The following is a 21,330-nucleotide window of genomic DNA, read 5'->3' as shown; positions in this document are numbered from 1 at the left end:
TTAGTTTGAAGATTTGGATTTGTTTAATGTTGTGAGAAAAAAAGGTTTCACCAAATGTAAATTAATACTTCTGAACATGTTTAATATTTACTGTAGCTTAAATAGTTTCTTGATACATTAACTTTTTTTCATTTTTATAGCTTGTTTTAACAATTTAGGTAGCAAATGTGCAGCCTTAAAACTAAGAGAGTTTAAGTAATTTCCACATATTTAAAATGATAAATAATGATAAAATACATATGATTACTATTACCACTATAGGCTATAACCAATAAAAAGAACCTGCTGATCCCACAAACTAGAAAAATACACAGATATAAGAGATTTTGAACAAAATATTTTCTTTATTCTGCAAGAGAACTGAATATTGTGGAGTTCCATTGAGTATATACATGAGTTCACCTCATAACAAATGGAGAGTCTACAACCAATACAAACCATTGAAACAGATACAAGAAAATGCTTTCTGGTGGAAACCGTAACTGAAGAAAACCGATAAGTCTGAAGCAACAATGACATTCAAACACTGAGAGAGAGGATTTCTGACATCTATAATAGTTAACAGTGTCTCATGTCCTTTTGTGCTATAACTTGTCTGAATAAGACATGAAACACTTGTTACAGAAGGATATATCAACCGGAGCTGGAGCAACGTTTATTTTCATTGCAGTATGTTACTAGGACATCGAAGGCCCATGGCTTATTGCTCAAGCTGTGTCTATAAAAATCCAGAGATGAAAACACTGCTGGTGTTAAGGAAATATTTAGATTTATGCAGAAGAAAGTGTATATTCGGTCAATAAGACAAAATGAGTGTGACGTAAAGAAAGCATATTAGTTTAAAAGGTATCGATGAGATGCGTTTATACGTTACTGAGTCGGTACAGGTTGTGCAAACGGTACTGAACACGCTGTTGTCTATTGCTTCAGCTCCTCTGTCTCAGTTTTTGTGAACATCATTTTGCTTTTAGTCACTGCAACAAAGGGCTCCAACTTATGTCAGCTGAAAAAGCAGTCTTTTCTCATAAGCTATATTAAAATTTATATTCGACTACACCATAAACAGACAATTAAGTTTTTGTTCCACATCTTTTTTTTGTTTGTTTGTTTTTTTTTTTTTTACACAAAACAACAGTCAAGAGTACCAAAGAAGCATGCTGGGTTTTACGTATGTCAAAGTGGGAAGGAGAGTGTTTTTTTTTTTTCTTTTTCTTTTTTGTGAAAATCTTTGTTATTTCTTTTTTATAAGAAATGTGCTGGATATCATGGTGGGACAGCTGTGGTAAGAACACAAAAGACTCCCAATGAGAATCACAACATATTCAAACCTGACTGCAAATAAAACTTTGCAGAACTGCACAGGAGGGCAATAGCCAGTGCTAGTTAACAGTCCAGAAAAAAAAACATAGCCAGCTCTTCTAGTCATAACACCTGCTTTGTATCGAGTCTAACTGAAAACTCAAGCAGTTATGAGTCAAATAAGGTTGTTTTGGTTCATGTCTAAACCCTCTGAGCTTTTGAAGCAATGCACTGTTGATTTTGTCAGCTTGTTCTAATGTCTGAGCTTCCCCCATTCCCACTTCAATACAAAAAAAGCACTCTAGTAAATGTCTCTCATACGATTTCCCAATGCAATGCTTTTCAAGTCCCTGAAAACTTCCGGAAGGAAAAAGAAAAACAGAATATTTCTTGCTTTCTATAGTATAGGAACAAAGAAAGCCAACAAACCCCTCTGCTTTATGCCCTGAATTGAATGACAATCACTTTTTTTTTTTTTCGCTCTCAAAATACCATACATTTCTATGGTATAGGGTTGTCTATTTTCTTTAAATGAATTTTACAAAACAGAAAGAAAAAGCAACAATGACTCCAGCTGGAGTCTACTGTAAATAAAAGAGGCATAGAAACACTTGATTTTGGTGACTTTAAAGGTGGTTTAGTGACCTAACAGACAAGTTAATGACAAGGAAAAACTATGATGGCACACACACACACACACAAAAGTATACCTTTTACAAATAATGAGTGCAAGCTTTAGGCCAATCTGTTCACTTTGAGACTTAACAAAAGTACATTTAATTTCAGTAAACAAATTGTCATCAGTTTTTAAATGGCAAAAATGCACCCCCAGCCAATCCACAGTGAAGCCTTAAATATATGGACAGTAATAAAAACATTGTTATTTTACCAGACAATTGAGGGGCTAGCGATAGCAAACCAAAAACTAAGACAAAATTAAGTTTGCATGGAAGCAAGGCAATTGAAATACAAGGGAACAAGATTATGCATCTCTTCAAAACTAGTACTATGCAAGAAAATAAAACAAACCAAACTTAAATCTTTGGTCTCAATGCCTGGGAAAACACTAATAAAAATAGAAAATAAAAGGTGACTAAAACATTTTTTTTCTTCAATCAATGTCATGTACGAACATGGCGTGAATTGTCTAACATAAAATAAGCTTGTGACCAGTCTAGTAAATAACTAATACTTTCAAATATATTGTGTGCTATACTGGACTCCAATAATCAGTCATATTTGAGCTCTGCGAACATAAATAAACCCCTTTACTTTCAACACACAAGATGAGTTCCAGTCTTAAAGAGTAAATGTTCTCACGTTTTATACTCAATCCACTCATGCCATAAAAGGGATTTCCTGTGTTTTAATAAATGTATCTATGTATTATTAAAAGACATTCAATGGTGAGTGATGCAAGAGTTCAAGTAATAGACAGGGGCCCCCTCAGGGGCCCAGCTTCAAACAAACAAACGAACAAACAGACAAACAACAAAAAACATGAATCAAAAAAATTTGGAGAATAAAGCTGGACCTACGCTATAGAAAACAGTACCCCAAAACTTTCCATAGAAAAGATGGCAACACCAAAGCTGCAAAGATGTACTGGTAAACAACCACACACACAGAACCAAAAATCAAGCAGCTGATCTGCTAAAGCTAGCATTCTGAAAGGTGAACGAGTTCAGGTCGTGTCACAGCGATGGTAGAGCAGACAAGAACACTGAGTCCTGCCAAAAACACCCAATCAACCCCCCCCAAAAAACCTTGCAACGGCAAAAGGAAGAGCAACTGAAATGAATATCGGATGGTAAAAACCTCCATCGGTTGCCCTGTCTGCATGTGGTTTTCATTAGGACTGTAGTTTGCAAGTTTATCTCAACAGCTGATCTGTCTGAATGCTCTTTCTGTTTGGGTCCATCATCATCAAAATCACCCTCTAACCATCAACCAGAAGACTTCACCTGGTTTTCCTTCTCAAATAACACAGTGAATACTTTATAATTGAATAACAACTTGGTCTCATTAGAAAATATAACATATGAATTTGTACAATTTGCCGCAAACCAGTTACAAAAAGCCATGAGAGTATTTTGACAAATAATGTCATTCAGTTGAATTCAGTTTCCACTATATACTGCTTATTTTTTTAAATGTAGCATGCTGTGATTTGAGGGGTGAGTTGGGTGGTTTCAGGGTGAATTCCACTGGCTGTCTGGTCTGGTCAATGGTCTGTAAAACTGTAACAGTCTGCTGTAGCTCTTGCAACATACAACCAAATTTTAAAAAGGGGGAAACTGTGAGAGCAAAAGAAAAATAACAATGTGAATCCTCAACTGGACATCTGCATGCCAGAAGCCCAACAAGAAACAGGAAGTGACATAACTGACGTACCAACAGTGAATATTGTGCATATAGCTGTGAATATATTTTCATAAAGGTTTTATTGTGCGACATTAAAACCAACAGGCAGCCAAACAATGAAAAGTGTACTTTCTCTTTTCTGATACAGAACAAGTCAACCTGCTAAAAAAAAAGAAGCACTAGGCAATAAAGGGGATTTTTTTTTTTAAAGGAAATTCTTCAAAAGGTTCAAGTGATTATCGCTTTTTGATGCAACTGAGAGCAGTTTGTGTATCTCTCTGACAGACCACTTCTCTACCATCAAAAGCTGGATTGCACTTTTTTTCAAGTTACGTACTAAAGCACATCTGCTCTAATGCTGCTCCCGCTTACTTTTTTTTTGAACATATGTCTGACAGTTACACAAATCCAATTGTTCTCAGACATTAAGTATTAAGATGCCACATTAGTTAAAAACCACACATGAATAATTGTTCTTTCAAATTTGGTATACAAACGTGCAGCGGTCATATTTCTATATAAGTGCTTTATGTCGACTGTGTCTGTGCATGCGATTTTGGTTCTTAAAGAGCTTCCATTCACAGGACACAGAAGCAATCAATTTTGTGTAGTTTGCAAACAATGTGTATTGCGTATCTTTCCACTTAATAGCCAAATTTACAAAAAAAAAAGGTCCTCCCCATGCCAACTTTGGTCTCTGCACTGAACTGTAACAATCCTAACTGCTCAGAAAGGACAGTTTTTTAATCCAGCCAAACAGAAAACGAGAAAAAAAAAAAAAAAAAAAAAAAAAACCTCTAAGGTTAGTGTTAAAACAAGCTTTTTTTTTTAAGACTACAACATTTTCACTTGTGCCCTCCCAAACCATCCCACAATCCCTCGTTCAGCAGCAGTCACTGTGAGAACACTCTGGAAAGTGTTAGTCGTCTGTTTGCTACATAGTTTTTGCCTTTTTTAAACATAGAGAGACAGAGATGGAGAAATTTAAACAAACAAAATATTTTTTCCTGCCTTACATTTAGTCAACAAGTATGCAAAGACAATACAAAACAAAACAAAACAAAACGCTGAAAGAAAAATGGAAGGATGTGAGAAAAAAAAAGAAGAGGCAGGAAGATAGAAGAAAAAAGCTAAAAGCTAAAATGGAGCATGTAAAAAAAAAAAAAAGTCCCAGCTGGAGTTTAGGTAGCAGCGCAGGTCACCTGAAACTCGCCTCCTCTGCTTCCTTCTGCCTTTTTTTTTTTTTTTTTTTTCTTCACATTCACAAACATTTAAAACTTCCTTGTGCAAATCAAGCAGTCTTTAGAAAGAATGCCCTCCAAATTGTTCTTGTAAAAATATATAACTCCAAGGTGGCTGACGTGTGTGTTGCAGCAAGTGTTTCTTTTTTTTTTTTGTTAGCATGTTTTTTTGTTGTGGTTGTTCAGAACACCCTCCCATGAGTCTAGAGAGTTTATTTTTGGGGGGCGAGTCTTCATCTCCGGGGGCCTGAGGGCATCTGTGCATACACTGGGTACGCCAGCCGCACGTTGAGTGAGTCGTTGTGCTGGACCAGTGAGGTCTGGTGGTAGTGCAGGACCAAGTCTTTCAGAGTGCTGTACAAGTTGTAGGGCTCTGCGAAACCGTAGCCGCGGGGTGTGCTGTAGATGACGCAGTGCTTCACCTCGCCATCCACACTACAGACAGAAACATGAGAGATGATTTATTATCAAGGTGATTCTGAACCAGAATCTGACCTCAGACAACGATAAAAGGCAATCCGATTGTTCAATAACAAGTAAAGTTAATAACACTCTAAAGGTGACTGATTCAGCCTTGCAGAACAATCAAATGGGATCAATAGATTGATATGTTGTGTATTGCATAACTGGGAAAAGGTACAGCCTTAATAAATGTTAAGACTGAGAAAAATAGATCTAATTTTATTTATGCCAACTTTTTATTGGTAGAAACAGTCGAGATGAGATGGGAAATTATTGGGGACAGAGAACAAAAATAGGAGACCAGATTTTAACACATGCACGACAACCTCTAGGTCACTAGGTCTAGGTCCAACAAAGTAGCCTAAAAGAATAAGCTGAACAGACTTTTAAATAACTTAATGTGACAGGTACGTGGAGGCACAAAGAAAACAAACTTTATAGACTTTAAAAAATGTTAAAACTTACAGTTTAATGCAAGTTTATCATGTTGTATATTATAGTAAACTAAAACATTATTTTCTTCTAAAACTATATGCCATTTTAGTGAGTAGAATAAACTAAACTCAAATATGACACGATAAAATACTGACATGGAGGTAAGATCACATTTTGTAGATGCATGATTAAATCAGGTTTCTCCTGTTTCATTGCCATAACTCCCACTTCACAGTGTTTACTTCATCTTAAGATACTTACACAACAGAGCAGGCATAACAGCCCTTCTTGCTGCTCTCGCGGATAAGGAAGGCTCCGTCAGGTTTGCCGTGTAGCAAGTCCTCCGCCTGTGTTCGGTTCAGGTCCCCTACAAACCAGCTCTTCTCATCGTAATGTGGCAGATTCTCATCCTCCTCACTGACGAAATAGGTGCTGTTATTACGAGAGAAAATGTGTTAGATGCTGTACTGGAGCCAGTCATTTATTAAACCTGTGATCTCAATTTTAAAGTAACACGTGATGATTTAACTTACTCATCCGTGTTCTCGTTTTTGATCCCCAGCCAATCGTTTATTCGTTTCTGTCGAACACCTTTATGATTGAGCCAACTGCATGAGAAATAAGCAATGGAGAGTTATATTATGTCCACTCAAACATAACAATAATCATGACAAAAGGAAGGTTTCTTACACAAGGTACTGATCTCTAATCTTTCTGAGCTGAATTAGATCTGGCTTTAAGCTGTTCATTTTCTTGTCTGTCTCCCTGTTGTCCAGAGCCTGCGTTTTCAGGTCCTGTTCAAGCCGGGTCTTACTGTCGTGAATTTCGCCTAAACGGGATTTGAGCTTCTCGTAGTTCATCATGATCCTGAGAAAGAAACAAGAACAGTTTGTAAACCCATAGATCAAGGCTGCCGACCGGAGCACTCTTAATTGTAGACTTTGCGTACCTCTCAATCTCTTTGTCGTTGCCCTCTCTGCGGAATCTCTCAATGTATTCTTTACTGTAGCGTTCCTGTGTGTGACATTGTTCTTCAAAGATTTTAATGGTCTCGTTGAAGGCCTCTATTGCAGTACGTTTCATCTGGATCTCCTGCAATCAAATGAAAAAAAAAAAAAAAAAAAAAAAAAAAAAAAAAATCAATATATGTGATGTAACCTCAAAAGGGCTGTGCCTCTTAATAGACCTGGTTAATTGGTCAATGGGCTTCTGCATTGGACTAAATTGTGTCCACGTTGCACGTGTGGCGTGTAGTGCTGCAGCAAATAGGTCGGTTGTCTATCGATCAGATAACGATGTTCTAAGAGGCTTACCTGTGAGGTTTTTGTGTGCTCCTCATAGAGTCTGTCATATTCTTTACTCTTCTCCTGATATTGATTGTGATATTCCTGGAGTTTCCTTCCCACTGCATCAATGTTGTCCTCTTTCACCAGCTGATCCTGAGAGAGCGAGAGTAAAAGCATTGTTATTGATATGAATTGCTGAGCGGAGAAAAGTGTGGTGGGGGAAAAAAGGACTACTCGCAGCAACATACTGTAGGTTTTGCTTACAAAGTGAAAGCTATTTTTCAGGAATTTTCTTCCAGGAATCATTAATAAAAATCTTGGAATCTGTAAGTGCCTCTCGAGGGCTTACATTTGTGGAACCCCCTAAATAATGAGCACCTGTGTGTCTGAGAAAGATACTGGGAGGGCGAGGGAGGAGGGAAACAAATAAATGCCTGGATGGCCTTTCGACATTGTGGATGTGTGCAATTATTTAGGAGGTGCACTGCTGTGGCAATAAACAAAGTAATATTTCATGCCAAAAGCATCCTGCTGCCTAGGCAGTTTCACTCACAACAAGCTGCACAATTCATTCAGCAAACATGCTCTTTAGGGCCAGAGTGAGGGAGGGTGAGGTGGGAGGACAAAGAGCTAAAGGCAGAGAGGCTGTAAATATGATACCCCCGCCCACAACCTAAACCCATTTACCTGCTGGAAGCGGGAGACCGGATACATGAGCTTAACGTCCAGTTTGGTGTTGTACTGGGCCAGTGACTCATGCCTATAGTGACTGATGAGCTCCACCACTGAACTGAACGTGAGCGGGTCTGAGAAACCATACTTCCCATCTCGGTGGTAGATCTTTATTAGCTTATTGTTTCCACCTTTCCTGCAGGGAAAAAGGGATTGCGTTGGACCACGGATCAATAAAGACCAAATGAGACATTTTGAAGAAGCTTTCTTCAAAAGAATATTCTGAGTTACCTTAACGTTAGCGTGTAATCTCCCTGCATCTTGGTTGAGGCGTCCCGTACAAGGAAAGTACCATCGGGCATGTCTCTCAGTTTGTCGTTCACCTCTTCCCTGCACAGAAAAGTTGGAGAAAGAAAAGAGTGAGTGGTGCAAATACTACACACATCAAATCTTGCTCTTGGTCATTAGTAATTACAGCTAAAATAAGTTCAATCTCTGAAAGCGCTGACTCAAACACACACAAAAAAAGTCATTTCTCTTTGCCTGGCTGTATTTGGTCTGGCAGAGGGCAAAGGCACTGGTCTGTGACCATGCTGTCTGCTTCAGCCGTCTGGGAGAGAGTGAGACATCTTTGAATGGTTTAACTGTTGACCCAGTCCTGCACGCCCCCACATGTACACTGATGCCTCTAGCTCTTGTCTTGAAATCAGACAGTCTGCCGCTTTAAAAGTGCCTCCAGACGACCAGCGGAGGAGCTGTCAGGCTTCAAAGACTTTTCTGCTTTTTTGCCCCCTTCTCTATTTTAGTCCATCTGGGAGGAATGTCACACCCCTCGACTTTCAGCCCTCCTCCCATTCTCCTGACAGCCAACAGCCTAGTCATGCTGGAGCTCAGCTGACCCTGGCTCTCAGGAGGGGGTATATTTAGCCTAGTTTGGGCTGCTGAGGTAAGGAGTCTTTGACTAAGCAATGCTCCCATCTTTCTGGGGGAGGAGTCATCTCTAACCTCCTGCACTAGGAGCTGTGGGAATCAGGTACATTTTTAGGCTGCAGTGTATCAGCAAGTTCACTGTTAAGGGGAGGTGCCCTATTTTAGTAACATGTTTGGATTAGAGAAGCTTTCAATAATTTTAGCAATCAGATCAACAGTCAACAAATGACATTCACAAGCAATTTCACTTCTGTCATGTGACATTTAAATGAAACAAGATCTTCAACGAAAAAAGTAGAGAAGCAGAGAAGCGACCGTGCACCAATGATGTCGCGCGCATGATGAGCAAGCAGCAGTGATGTCAATGTTAAGTGGAGAACCTTTTTGCATTAAAAAAACCCCCAGCTAAATGGAGGAGATACTTGGACAATGAATTAGATGTGCTGGGCAAAGCACAGTTATATTTGACACTCTAATTCAACAAAATTATGGCTTTTTCCACCATGTTATGCAGCTTTACTTTTGATAAACACCTATGATTAAGCTATTATTATGACAAACATCTTTGGATTAACATGCACAGATGAATTGTTCACAATAAGATCAGGAAGAAAATAGTGCATATTATAAATAGAGTCAATGTTATTTTCATGTTGACCTTAAACTCAAACAAAGAAGAAAACAAAACCAAAACAGGTTTGCTGATGATTAACATGACTGAGAACCATTACTACGTACTCAACTGAAACCGCATGGCCAGTAGTTCTAAATGTGATCGGTCATAAGTCAAATCTTCCAACATGCAACCACAGCACAGAAATTGTTATGTTCCAGTAAAGAACATTTTATAGGATAAAAAACAACACCTGCTTTAACCAAATACTAGTATAGCCGTGTAGTATAACAGGATTTTGACACATTATTCAATGTATCATAATGGTTGTCCACATTTGAAATTTGATGTCTGTAGTGACTATTCTTTGATTTGTAAACTAGTAAAGCACTGAGGACGGATTTGAGGTGAAGCTAAAAGCAGCTCTAGTTTATCTGGGAAGGGACTGTTTGAGTTAAAGGATAGCAGGGCTTCAGAGATCAGTGAGCTCGTGAGCATCTCTGCAGAATTTCTACTCGCCCAACATCAAACGAGTCTAAAGCTGGTCACTAAGCAGCAGACTAATCTGCTAAAACCTGAGAGTTTTATGGGTTGTGTTGGAAACTGGCCAGACCGCTAGACATTTTGGAGATTTGGGCTCTTCTATCCCTCCCCTTAAGTAATGGCATCTAAACCACCCCTCTCTTTTTTCAACTCTCCCTGCATCTCTCCCCCATTTCATTGGCTTTTTGCTTTTGTACAGCTGCGGCAAAGCGTACATGCCTCCAGGATAAGTGAGCCAAAAGAAGGAGAGAGGATCAAAATAAGTTCACCAGCTCACATAAAAGAAAAGAACAGAAAAAGTTTGCAGAGCAGTGCACTGTGGCCTTGTTAGAGATCCGGCAGCAGAGCGTGGACTGCTGAATGAGCAACATGACACGCCAGAGCTGCGTGTGGAACTCCTCCTTAGGCTACCGACATGGAAGCCATCAGGTGGAGGGAATGGAAAACATGGATCTGACATCTCCCAAGGAGCAAGAAACATCCTGAGAACCCAGAGAGATTTTCATCTGATCTGCATGCAAACTCATGACTATACAGGCCAACTATGACCTGACGTGCACACTGCCATACGTGTTCAACATGTGATGAGGACAGTGTCACACTATGAGCTAACTGGCAGGTGGAAAGATTTTCATAGAAGAACAGACAGAAATCCAATCCATAGTGATAAATGAAGTCTAGTGTGTCAAGTGAATCTTACCTTGATATGTCTCCCCAGTACCATTCTGCTTCTTGCAATGAGCCACTGGCGGCTTCTTTCACACCGTTGCCGTTTACTGGTGTCATGGGTTTTGTTGGCTTGGGAGGAAGAGCTGCAAAAGAAATGAGATTTATTTTAGTGGAAAATCTTCTGACCTCATAATCAAGCCTTAAGATAAGAAATAGATCAAAAAGTTCTGACGTTACAGATGAAAACCTAATCTCCTTAGACTAAAGTAAGTGGATGTCTGTGTTAATGTATGGTTGTACATTGTTCATTTAGAGGGGTGGACAATGATTCCCATGAATAAGTTTGTGCTGCAAAATTTGAGCACAAAGTTAGGAAAACAATAATCCTCGTCTTACTCTATCTAAAATACATAAAATACAGAGCTACAGAGTACACACACACACAAAAAAAACACTACTTCATCTATTCTCAATTTTCCCATGGAATGCCTTTCAATACTCTCCTCCAAGCTGCAACTCCTTGACGTCATCTGTAGTTAGACAAGTTTGTTTCGGAAAATGCAATGATTTCCACTGAAAATGCAAAAGATCAGTTTTCACGGAAAATGCAACAACAACATATTCCATTAGGCCCAAACGAAAATGTAAACAAAAAACAAATGACCTTCTTAGCCAGTGGTGGTTTTGTGCTACTTGCTGAATCTGTAATGAACATGTTCCTTTTCTTTGAGTGAAATGCTTCTTTGTCAACTGCAAACGCAAACAACAGCTGCCGCAACAGCACGCTGGAAAGCTAACGCTGATGTTGCTCTTGCCATCTTGTGGGTCAGGGGTCACCAGAATGTGCTGTTCAGCCACGCAGTGTATCATGATGCCCTCACTCTGAGAAATATTGCTGAGAGAGTATGTGCTGTGCCATGTCTTCACAGAATGCTTTCTCACGTCTAATCTCCTGACGTGAATCTTTCAACCTTAGTTACAACGTCTAGTAAAGTCTAGTTCTGACTCGAAGGTAAATAAAGCAAGCTGAGAATGATGGTTAAATGACATGCAAATGAGGTCTGGAAATACTTTAAGCAAACTAATCTAAGGATTTTCTTAGAAACTTATGCTGTTCTAAACAAGGTGCTTGGGTTTTGTGTGCAAATGCTTCAGTGAAACCAGCAAGTGCTCAGCCAGGTGCAGTTGGCAAAGACTTGCAAATCTGAGACAAAAAAACTGAAGGCTGCAACTCTGTCTGAAATGCACAGAGAAGCAGTGTTCAAGACCTGCACCTACCGCCAAGCCAAACTAACCTCCCCCTGACCTAGTTGAAACTTGCAACAGTGGCCTTGGAACAGCAACATACCACTCTGTTCTCAATTCACAGGTTTATTCAGAAGGCTTTTAAGTGAAACCAAAGACATACTTCAAGCAAGAGGTGGTGGCAACTTTCAAATACTAGTTGACTGTTTAAGGAGGACATGGCTCATGCAAAGTTAAGCAGGCACATGAAGAATACCGCCATGCAATTCAAATATGGTCACATCATTATAACAGTCAATTTTCTGTAAAAACAGTCACCCACCTGTTCTTGACCTGGCAGAGACAAGGCTGCGTGAGAGCGGGTGCATATCTATGCCAGGGCAGGGGAGGGGTCTTTTGCAATAAGCAAAGGGGAAAGGCACGGAGCAAGAGAGCCTACGGATGTCATAAAAGCCAGAGCAGATTCTAGAATTCCCTGGGCCCTTCAAGCAGAGGAAACTTCTATCAGGCATATGAATGAAAAGAGGCAAGACTTAAGTCCAATACACCGGAGGTGAGTCACAGATATAAAAGCCCACAGGGACATGCAATGCACAGTACAGCAAATGAATGAATCACTGCTGCTGGCACACTGTGGAATGACCCAATGCTCTGCACACAACTAATAATAATAAAATCGTTAAAGATCAGAGAGAGTGAAAGACACTTTTGTGTTGGTTTGATATGTCACCTAAATCCAAAAAGTTCTCTTTTAAGATTCATTACTTCCAAACATTTGCAGAGTGAGGTTCTTTATAGCTTTCTTTTTTTTTTTTTTTTTTTTTTTAAGTTTCTGTGTGCGGGGAGAGGGGTGTTTGAATGGTTTTCTTTGAGGGTGTCATTAATTAAAAGCAGTGGCGGTTTTTGGAGTGAGAGAGCATAAGCGCAGTCAGAGTTAAAGGATACCCGGGCACTGTGACAACTCCTTCCTCCATTGGCCCACAGGAAACACCTTAGTCTGGTGGGGTGAGCAGCTTTAACCAGTCAAAGCGAAGCCAGCTTAACGGACACATCCCCACCCAAACTCTACTCCTGCAGGTGTGCACACAAACACACTATTCCTATTTCAGTTGGTCTGAGAGGAGATCGGCCACATGCCTTGAGAGGAAAATTAACATTTCTTCAAAGAAATGTGAAAGAAAAACTTTGTGAAGCTAAAAATATGGGGGGCTGGGTTTGTTCACCACCTGGTAAGGGATCATTTGCGCAGCACAGCAGCTTAAGAAGAGTCATTTGACAATGTATAACCTTCTGTTCCCTCTACACCAACACAATAATCACCATATTAATATTACATTTGCAAATACCCGTGTGGCTGTCCTTCTCCACTCCCTAATGTAATTTAGAGACACAATAAACCAACATTCAATATTTCATTCACGACTAACTCAAGACTAACCATGTGAGCTGAAAACACCCGCACACTAACAATTTTCTATGACTATGTCTGAAGTGAGTATTTTGGCTTTATTTATTTCATTTCGTCACAAAGCCCCTTTCAGGGCTACAGTAACACCCTGCCACCAGAAATGGAAATGACCCCCCTTTTTCCTCACTCACTGTCTGCAGCAGCCAAAAGGCAGGTGCACAAGCCCAGCTGAAACCTCAAATTCCTGCCTACCAATTTTCCCACTGTCAGCTCTTTCTGCAAGTGTGTGACCACCTTTGTCCTACACACACACACACACACTGATATCTTTGTGAGCTACTGTAGGGGTGTGAGCACAGAAAGAACATGAAAATCGGAAGGAAATAAAGCAAGAACGAGACAAGAGATGTGGGCTAGGTGATCTCATTACAGCAGTCGCCTCATGCGTGTTAGTGTCAGAGATATCGCAGCTGGGGGGCAAACAATGAAAAGCCCACATAACTGCAGATGCAGTCATTTTTAAAGCTATCATTCACCAATCCAAACCAGTTATGATCATGATTTACGGCAAAACTGAACAAAGGGGTCAATTTCAATGACAAAAGCAAAAGTATTTATTTCAAATTTCTATAAGAGTAAACTAGCCCATCATGCTTCACAATGAATGCAAAACATAATTAAATTAGGTTACTTTTATTTTATTATTTTGTAAATCAAGTGTAAACAGATATAACATTTTATTTTCTAACTTGTAATGAAAGATGAAAATGCAAATTTAAGAAAAAGAATATGACCAGGACAGAGGATGGAAAGGATGAGAAAGAACGAGGAGGAGTGAGTGGCAATGCAACGCTGCGCAAGTCTGAACAAAGAAAACTATACATCCATAGGTGAAGCCTATAGCAACCGAAGACCAAGCAGTACATTGTTTAGGAAACAAACAAAAATGGCAACGTGCAGCTTAAAACATCATCTCAGGTGGTCACTGTTCAGCAGTTGTGATTTTTGCACAGTAACAAAAAGACGTTTAAACTTCTGGTTCTACAGGTGACATCTGATGTAAGCAACCGTACTTTGAAAGGGAACGCAAACATGGACTGACACCACCACACACACAAACAGTTTAGTTTAGGATTTGTATGTACAAATTAGGGGGTACATTAGCATGAGAAAAGACGTGTGGCAGAGAGTGATGACAGTGCCATTGAAGAGAGCAGCAGGCGTGGGCTGCCATGTCCCGATCCAGGGAGAATGAATTAAAAGTGTCACCAAGCACATGGGTGGTTTAAATAGTCCGTCGGGGATGCTCACAATCACATGTGCACCCATACAGGCTCTGTGCACATATTATCATGATCCGCTAATTCTGTTTCCTAATGAATAACTAAAAGACAATCCCTGCATTCGAATTCTTACAACAACCTTATTAATCCTCAAATCATTTTAACAAACTAAAAAAAAATTACAAAACAAGAAAATGTCAAGGATGACACGTTCTGGAAAAAGCACAATTCTTATGTTAATTCATGTTGACAAAAGCACATGTTTCCATCCATACAAGATCCAGGACACTTCCCACACAATAGGACAGACACTAATTGTCATTGTGCTCCCCTGACAGTCTGCTCAGAGCATTACAATAGCCAAAAGACGAAAGCAAAGACAGTGACTGTGAAAAAGCAGAAGAAAAGAAGAATGGTGTCTCCCTTACCGTCCTCCACGGGATCCTTTTTGAGCTGCATGTATACAGCCTGCACTCAGCTGTCTGTGACACAAGTCCTCTTATTCTCTCTCTCTCCCTCTCCCTCTCTCTCTCCCACTCGCTCTCGCTTTCTCTCCACCCTCGCTCTCTCGCTCTGCCTTTCAGACTAAAGCCAGAGGGAAAATCCCTGCTCCTAAATTCAGATGCTGTTGGCTTAACAAACCCTCTCAATGGAGAAGTCGGCATCAGCCAATGAGAAAGCAGGAGGGGAGGTGGACACATCCATATGAGATGGAGAAAGAGAGCGGAAAGCTCTGGGGAATGATAGCGGTGGTGGTGGTGGTGGTGGGGGGGGGGGGGGGGGGGGTCGCTCCTCCCAGAGAAAGACAAGGCAAAGACGCTAACACACGCTGAGGCGAACACAAACCCACGGCCCATGGCCGTATCGTTTGAAACATCAATTACAAGATATTACTTAACTGTGTATGTATGTATGTATGTATGTTTTTATATTATATATATATATATATATATATTTATTTATTATGTGCATGCATGTACAGAGAAAGAGAAATGCTCTGCAAATTTTCTCACATTATGCTAAAGAAAACTCTGCTTTCTCAACAGATGAATTTGCTGTGCACTTCTATGTATGAACAAACTCAAATGAATGCAGGACTGAACAAGCTGAAAAGGCACAGAACAAAGAAAGAGCCATGTATCAAGAGAGATATGGTGACATTTCCATCCCTTATGTCATACGAATACCCATTAAGAGATGTCAGAAGCAGACTTTCCCTTTGGTGTCGCTGCACTTTTGTTGTCCACCCAGAGCACACGGCTCCGGCAGCCTTTATTACACTCACACATCACTGGCCCTAAGAGACAGGGGCCAACTTTCCCCTGGGGGCAGCGTGGCACCTGTGCTCATTGGACACTGCAATGGAACAAAGCGGTCGCTTGCTTGTTTGCAGACGCACGCACATACAGGGCCGTACCTCTGAGCCTTTCACATCTCAATTCAGCTGTAATAAATATTCTAATGAACATCTGCACGGGAACCTTGTCCCATTTCTTTACCTCTCACTCTTACTAATCTAACCATCTTTTCCCCGGTCATGCGGATTTCAGTGTCCCGCAGTGCCTCTGTAACGGCGTCTTGGACATAAAGAGTTGAGGAAGAAGCAGATGATAAGTCCGTGAGCAGTTATTGACACTACATGGGGACAAACGGACGGATAGAAAAAAGGGAGAGATCTGATAAACCTGTGTTCAGTGGCACAGAATGAAAGATAAGATTAATGTGTGGGCTGATCACACGGTGCTGTGCTCATTCATCCCCGTGGCAGAGCAATCGAAGGGCTATTCAACCCAGAATCCTGCTTGCCAGATCCGTTCAGTCCACCACAGCTCATTTTCTAGGAAATGAGGAGGTTAGGACAAGAGCGTTAGGCTTTGTTCCTTTGAACAACACAGAGAATGTCTCAGAATGATTCATTCTGCTCTCTGTTGGAATTAGGCTGCATTTAACTAGTTAACTACATGTGGGTAGGTAAAGACAGCACCACGTTGACAATCTAACTACAAATATTACAAGTGGACAAACTGATCCACAAAACGTGTTTTGTGCTTTTGCATTAAACACAATCAGCCTTAAAGCCATTCACAGTTGTCTCACAGAAGTACAGCCTCATGCAAAACCGTCAAACCGTCTCTTTTCCCATTCCATTCACATTTCACGCCTCCAAAAGTGTCATGCGTCTCTTTATTGCGGGAATTAACGACATGAATTAACGACCCATTGTCAACTATGCCTGTGACTTCTGAATAGGATCCAGTTTCCAGTCTATGACATCATTGTTAATGGCAATAAAAGTGTCAGCGCTTAATAAATGACACATGAATGGCACTGCATGTGAATAAGAAGTGCAGAACACCAAAACGAACATTCAGAAAGCGAAGAAACTTACCCCAAAAGAGCTTTCACAAGTATTCAGTATGTAATTCTGTAACTTCACTGGTCTATAAGTCCATATCTGCTACAATGGCTAGGGAAAAGAGCACAGATCCTGCATAACACCAATTAAGGTGACAAACCAATTCAGAGAATGCATTTCGATCTCTCCACATTTTGCATATCAATACAATTTGTGGTGAGCCATGCAAAACGCCTAAATCTCCTGAGGAAAAACTGACAGACAACTGAAAAGATTTTGCATTTAACCATAAATTACACGCAGAACCAATATTACTAGGTATATACAGCGATGTTTACACAAGCCCTAGGGATATTTCAACTAAAAGGAGATATGCAAAATGATCATTCACTACTTTAATTGTATGAAAAAAAGATGCATAAAAAAGTGAATGGGGACTGAGACTCATTCTGCCTAACCCCTTATATTGTGCTCTACTTAAGAAAAAAAAAAATACAGATTTGCAACAAGAGGGTGAGTAAATGACAGAACTTTCGTATTTAGATGAAATATTACTTTAAAATAAATATAAAGGGATGAACACTGTTGCACTCTCTTCAGGGAAAGATTCTGTAATATGGCTCCCCTGTCTGAGTGAGAAGTCGTTTATCATGCATTTAAAATGCACAAGATAATGCTAAGGCAGACAGTGCATTTCAAGTACGATTAAGGCACATGTGACTGTCAACCTGACAGGAAAAGAATGGTTTTAAGATGGCGAAACTGTTTTTTGTAGAACTAATGGGGATTTTAAATGTCAGCCATACATGACTCATTGTACATAACATTAAAATAAAATACAATGAAGAGGTGCAAGCTCCATTTGTCTAAGTAAATAGATGAGTGCAATGTCAGATAATGACTGTGTAAATGTTAAATACGCTAAACGACATTTATGGAACACAAAATGAGATATAGAGAATGACATCTCCGTCACCATTAATTGTCGCTGTATGGTAAAAAGATACAATGAAAGTAAATGGTGACTGAGGCTGTCAGTAGCCTACTTAACATTTCCTTTTGTGCTTCATGGAGGAAAAAAAGTCATACAAGTTAGGTTTGTAACAACATCAGAGTGAGGAAATATGAAATGAACCAAGCGTGCTATTAGTTTAATTATACTATATCTGTACCTGGCGGCTGGTCCATTTCAATGTAAAATATTAATTCAGTGGAATAGGGCATCATCACGTCCTTCCAGTCGTCATCTTCTTTCTCCGTATTCCACACTGTATTGTACATGTTTTGAGTCCTCTGGTGATCGACTAGGTTTTCAAAAAAATCAATTTTTCAACAAAGACGAATGAAAGAAAGAAATGAAACGGAGAGCTCAACTTTAACAGTCTGAATGCCTGCTTTAGAGTAACTGCGTGTCATGAAAGCTGCCAAAGCACCAGGCTTTACTCAACCGATATCACTTGATAAAGCATTTTTTTATAAAAATCTCTTAACAGTCCGACAGAACAGAAAGTAGATACCAGCTCTACAATCCACTCCGTCCCACCATGACGAAACGGTAGTCTTCATTTCAATCAGCTCACCAGGTCTACCGGCCCTTTCGCTTCATGAGGAACAGTCCATGCGGTGCGCACACATCACGGGGGGAACTTGTTCCAACGGAAACGCGTGGAGCAAATTACTCTCCTCTTGCTTACGTTTTAATGGATAATACATATAACTTGTGTGTAAAAACACGAAAATAAAACCGAGTTTATAATTATTTCTTCTCATTTCGATGTGTGTAACGGTGTCGTTTCATTCACAAGTGACATCATGTTTCGGCACCCCTTCTCCGGTACGAAATGGACTCGCCTCAAAACGGATCACTGGCACTGTAGGTGCCGTGGAGCACGCACACTCCAGATTTGGGAGCCAATCAGAATGCGCTTTTCTTCCAACTAGTTGCCAAAGTCAGAGTTTGTACATTACTTGCAGCCGCGTGTTTCTCATGATCCAATGAACTTGTTCGAAGAGCGGAAGTCGACATCCTATTGGTCGAACCGTTACTATGAGGCTCAAAACAGTTGGAGAAAGTAATGTAAAATAGTCTATAGCATTTTTATTAAAGATATTGACTCACCATACCAATAAGTATATTAGAAGCACTATAATAGGTAAAATAGCTGCTCATAAAAGTATATTATGTGCATCTGTGGAAATATAAACCGGAATAAATCCTAAAAAAAACGTGCATTCTAATATAAAATCAAAGCACTAACCTTTACAAATATACTTTTTTAGTCAGAAAATAACACTAACTTTGTGTATGTACTGTAAGAGGTCTATCATTCTCTACATTTCAAATATGTGATACGGTTGTGAAAACAGATTTAATATATATTTTTGTCTTATTTCAGTGACTTAAGTTTTTTGTTTTTTCAATAACCATGCATAAACTTTATTCCTTCAAAAAAAACAAACAAAAAAAACAAACGTGTACATACATGTTCCTCACATATTATTGTAGTCTAGTTTGTGCTGAATACAGTGTAATGACACTTTTGTCATTAATATGTTTATGAACAACTGAAAAAAGCACAAATGTCAGACTCAGGACATGTCAAAACTTCTCCAGGGCCCAAAAATCCTCAGACCCCAGAGGGTTAAAAATAAAAGTGAACTACCTCAAGACATAATATAGGCTATGCAAATATGTAACCTGAATATTTTACTAGCTAATTGTTGTCTGTGGTTCAGGGTGTTCTTCTGTACGTACATCTCAATGTAGCAATGGTTGGTGGTCTGCTTTAGGAACAATTATTTTGTGGATGGCAATCTGCCCTCCTGCACTCCTCTTTGTGTCCCCCCTGTTCAAATAAGTTTGATCTATCCATCAAGATGGAGAATGTCTCTCTATGGCCAGAGTGAAAAAAAGGATCACAATGTTTGCATCTCTTTAATGAAGGACAGGGAGGACCCTCCAGATGGCTCGTGCCTGACAAAGACTGTCCTTGTCAACTGTGTCAAACTTGCTTAATTGTCACCGTCCATGATTCAGTTCAGTATGAGCAGATGGATCCAAAACAATGACAAGCAACCGAACAGCCACAGTAATCCATAAAAGCTGTGGGAAAATATTAATCATTTACACCCAATGCATAATGAATGAGTAATAAATGCCACAGGACTGTTTAAATTACATCCATACGTGCTGTAAATTTAAGACGGATGCATTTATTTGAGGTCACATTCAGAGACGGCAATGTCTGGTTTGGACTAAAGTGTATTGCTAACTGCCTCTGCAACACCGGAGAAAGACACACGTGACCATAGGGATTTGAGCGTCAGAAAAGAGTGTGTGCCTTAGAAACCTTAATGCACAACCAACTGCGGCTTGTTATTGGACCATGCCTGTCCTCTTATTGGACAGTGAGCTAAATGCTAACAGTGTTTCTATGGTATGTCTGCAGGGGATTCAGATTTGGCTGTTCCAAGATGTGTGAGTTACGAAGTAATTACCAAAGTAATAATCTATGAAATAATACATGGTGAATGCCAACATTAAAATCAAACATTTGATAGGTCCCAAAGTATTCATTTTATCAAAAAGAAATTCACAGACATAAAAATGATACAATGATAAGAGTTTCCTTGATCAGGCAGTTTACATAATACAGTATAGAGAGCATTTGATTGGACAAATATCTTTGTAGTGCAGGATGAGTCATCAATATTTGTCCATATAAATTTAAAATGTGAATATGTGGTGAAAGTTTATTTTGTCACTGTTTAGGAGTAGCATATAGTTAGCTTCAAAGTTAACATGCATAGATTAGATGCCACAAAACTATAATAATTCAGTTTGATTATAAAGCATGGCATGGTTTCTAATATCAAAAGCTCATGTATTTAGCTTTGTAATGATTAGATTTAGATGATGTTTCACCCTATACAAGCAGGATTTATTATTTCACACTCTTTCTTCCGATTATTTACTTGAAATTCTTTTCCACATGTAGGTTTGTGCATTTGAGCCCATAAGGCAGGCATGACTAGCAGAAAGAGATTCTAATCTGCCTGACTACAAGACCCAGCTAAACGATGCCAAATCCCGATGAAAGAATGAAGCAAAAAAGACAAGCTAGGGGAGTTTTAAAGGTACACCGATGACCTGCAGATTTGAGGATGGTGAACTGAAGGACATTTTGACGACATGCTGAAATAAAAGTTGCCAGCTTGCTGAATGACAATAGTCTGACTGTGCTCTCTTTGAGCATCTCATATTTGATCTGTGACTGTAACAACTAGAGTGGAAAGTACAATTTCAGTTCAGATGCAAATAGATGGCTTCATTGTTCCATATTTAACACAGACATAAGGGCGGCACTGGAGAGGCACACAAAACCCAGAGCCGTTGTGTGACCACTGGTGTGCTTTATACATAATTCATAAAGGAGATGAAAGAAGCAATATCATTGTTCCCCAGCTGATATCATGGAGGGGGAAATTAATTTCAATCCACTGTAAATTACACACAGTGAGAAC

At 39.6% G+C, this 21,330-nt stretch overlaps 1 protein-coding gene across 4 annotated transcripts in view; it reads right to left on the bottom strand.

Moving 5' to 3' along the window:
* Positions 1–380: 380 nt before the first annotated feature.
* Positions 381–21,330, bottom strand: part of pik3r3b (phosphoinositide-3-kinase, regulatory subunit 3b (gamma)) — a 197,161-nt gene continuing 176,211 nt past the window's right edge. Inside the window, exons 1-11 of one of the 4 annotated variants that reach the window (XM_067374822.1) lie at positions 18,324–18,386; positions 17,979–18,110; positions 10,546–10,657; positions 8,051–8,149; positions 7,775–7,955; positions 7,115–7,240; positions 6,751–6,893; positions 6,492–6,668; positions 6,335–6,409; positions 6,063–6,233; positions 381–5,339 (exon numbers count right to left, since the gene is read on the bottom strand). In XM_067374822.1, the coding sequence (XP_067230923.1) occupies positions 5,138–5,339; positions 6,063–6,233; positions 6,335–6,409; positions 6,492–6,668; positions 6,751–6,893; positions 7,115–7,240; positions 7,775–7,955; positions 8,051–8,149; positions 10,546–10,657; positions 17,979–18,110; positions 18,324–18,372 (1,467 nt within the window). In that variant the 5' untranslated portion in view covers positions 18,373–18,386 and the 3' untranslated portion in view covers positions 381–5,137. Of the gene's footprint in view, positions 5,340–6,062; positions 6,234–6,334; positions 6,410–6,491; positions 6,669–6,750; positions 6,894–7,114; positions 7,241–7,774; positions 7,956–8,050; positions 8,150–10,545; positions 10,658–14,878; positions 15,019–17,978; positions 18,387–21,330 lie in introns of those variants that run through there. The other 3 variants (XM_067374823.1, XM_067374824.1, XM_067374821.1) reach the window with 3 other exon arrangements.

The sequence above is a fragment of the Chanodichthys erythropterus genome, chromosome 21 (assembly GCF_024489055.1).
Source record: "Chanodichthys erythropterus isolate Z2021 chromosome 21, ASM2448905v1, whole genome shotgun sequence".
Classification (NCBI taxonomy): Eukaryota; Metazoa; Chordata; class Actinopteri; order Cypriniformes; family Xenocyprididae; genus Chanodichthys; species Chanodichthys erythropterus.
Note: the sequence above shows the minus strand (reverse complement) of the source record. Positions and strands in the feature narration are given on the sequence as shown.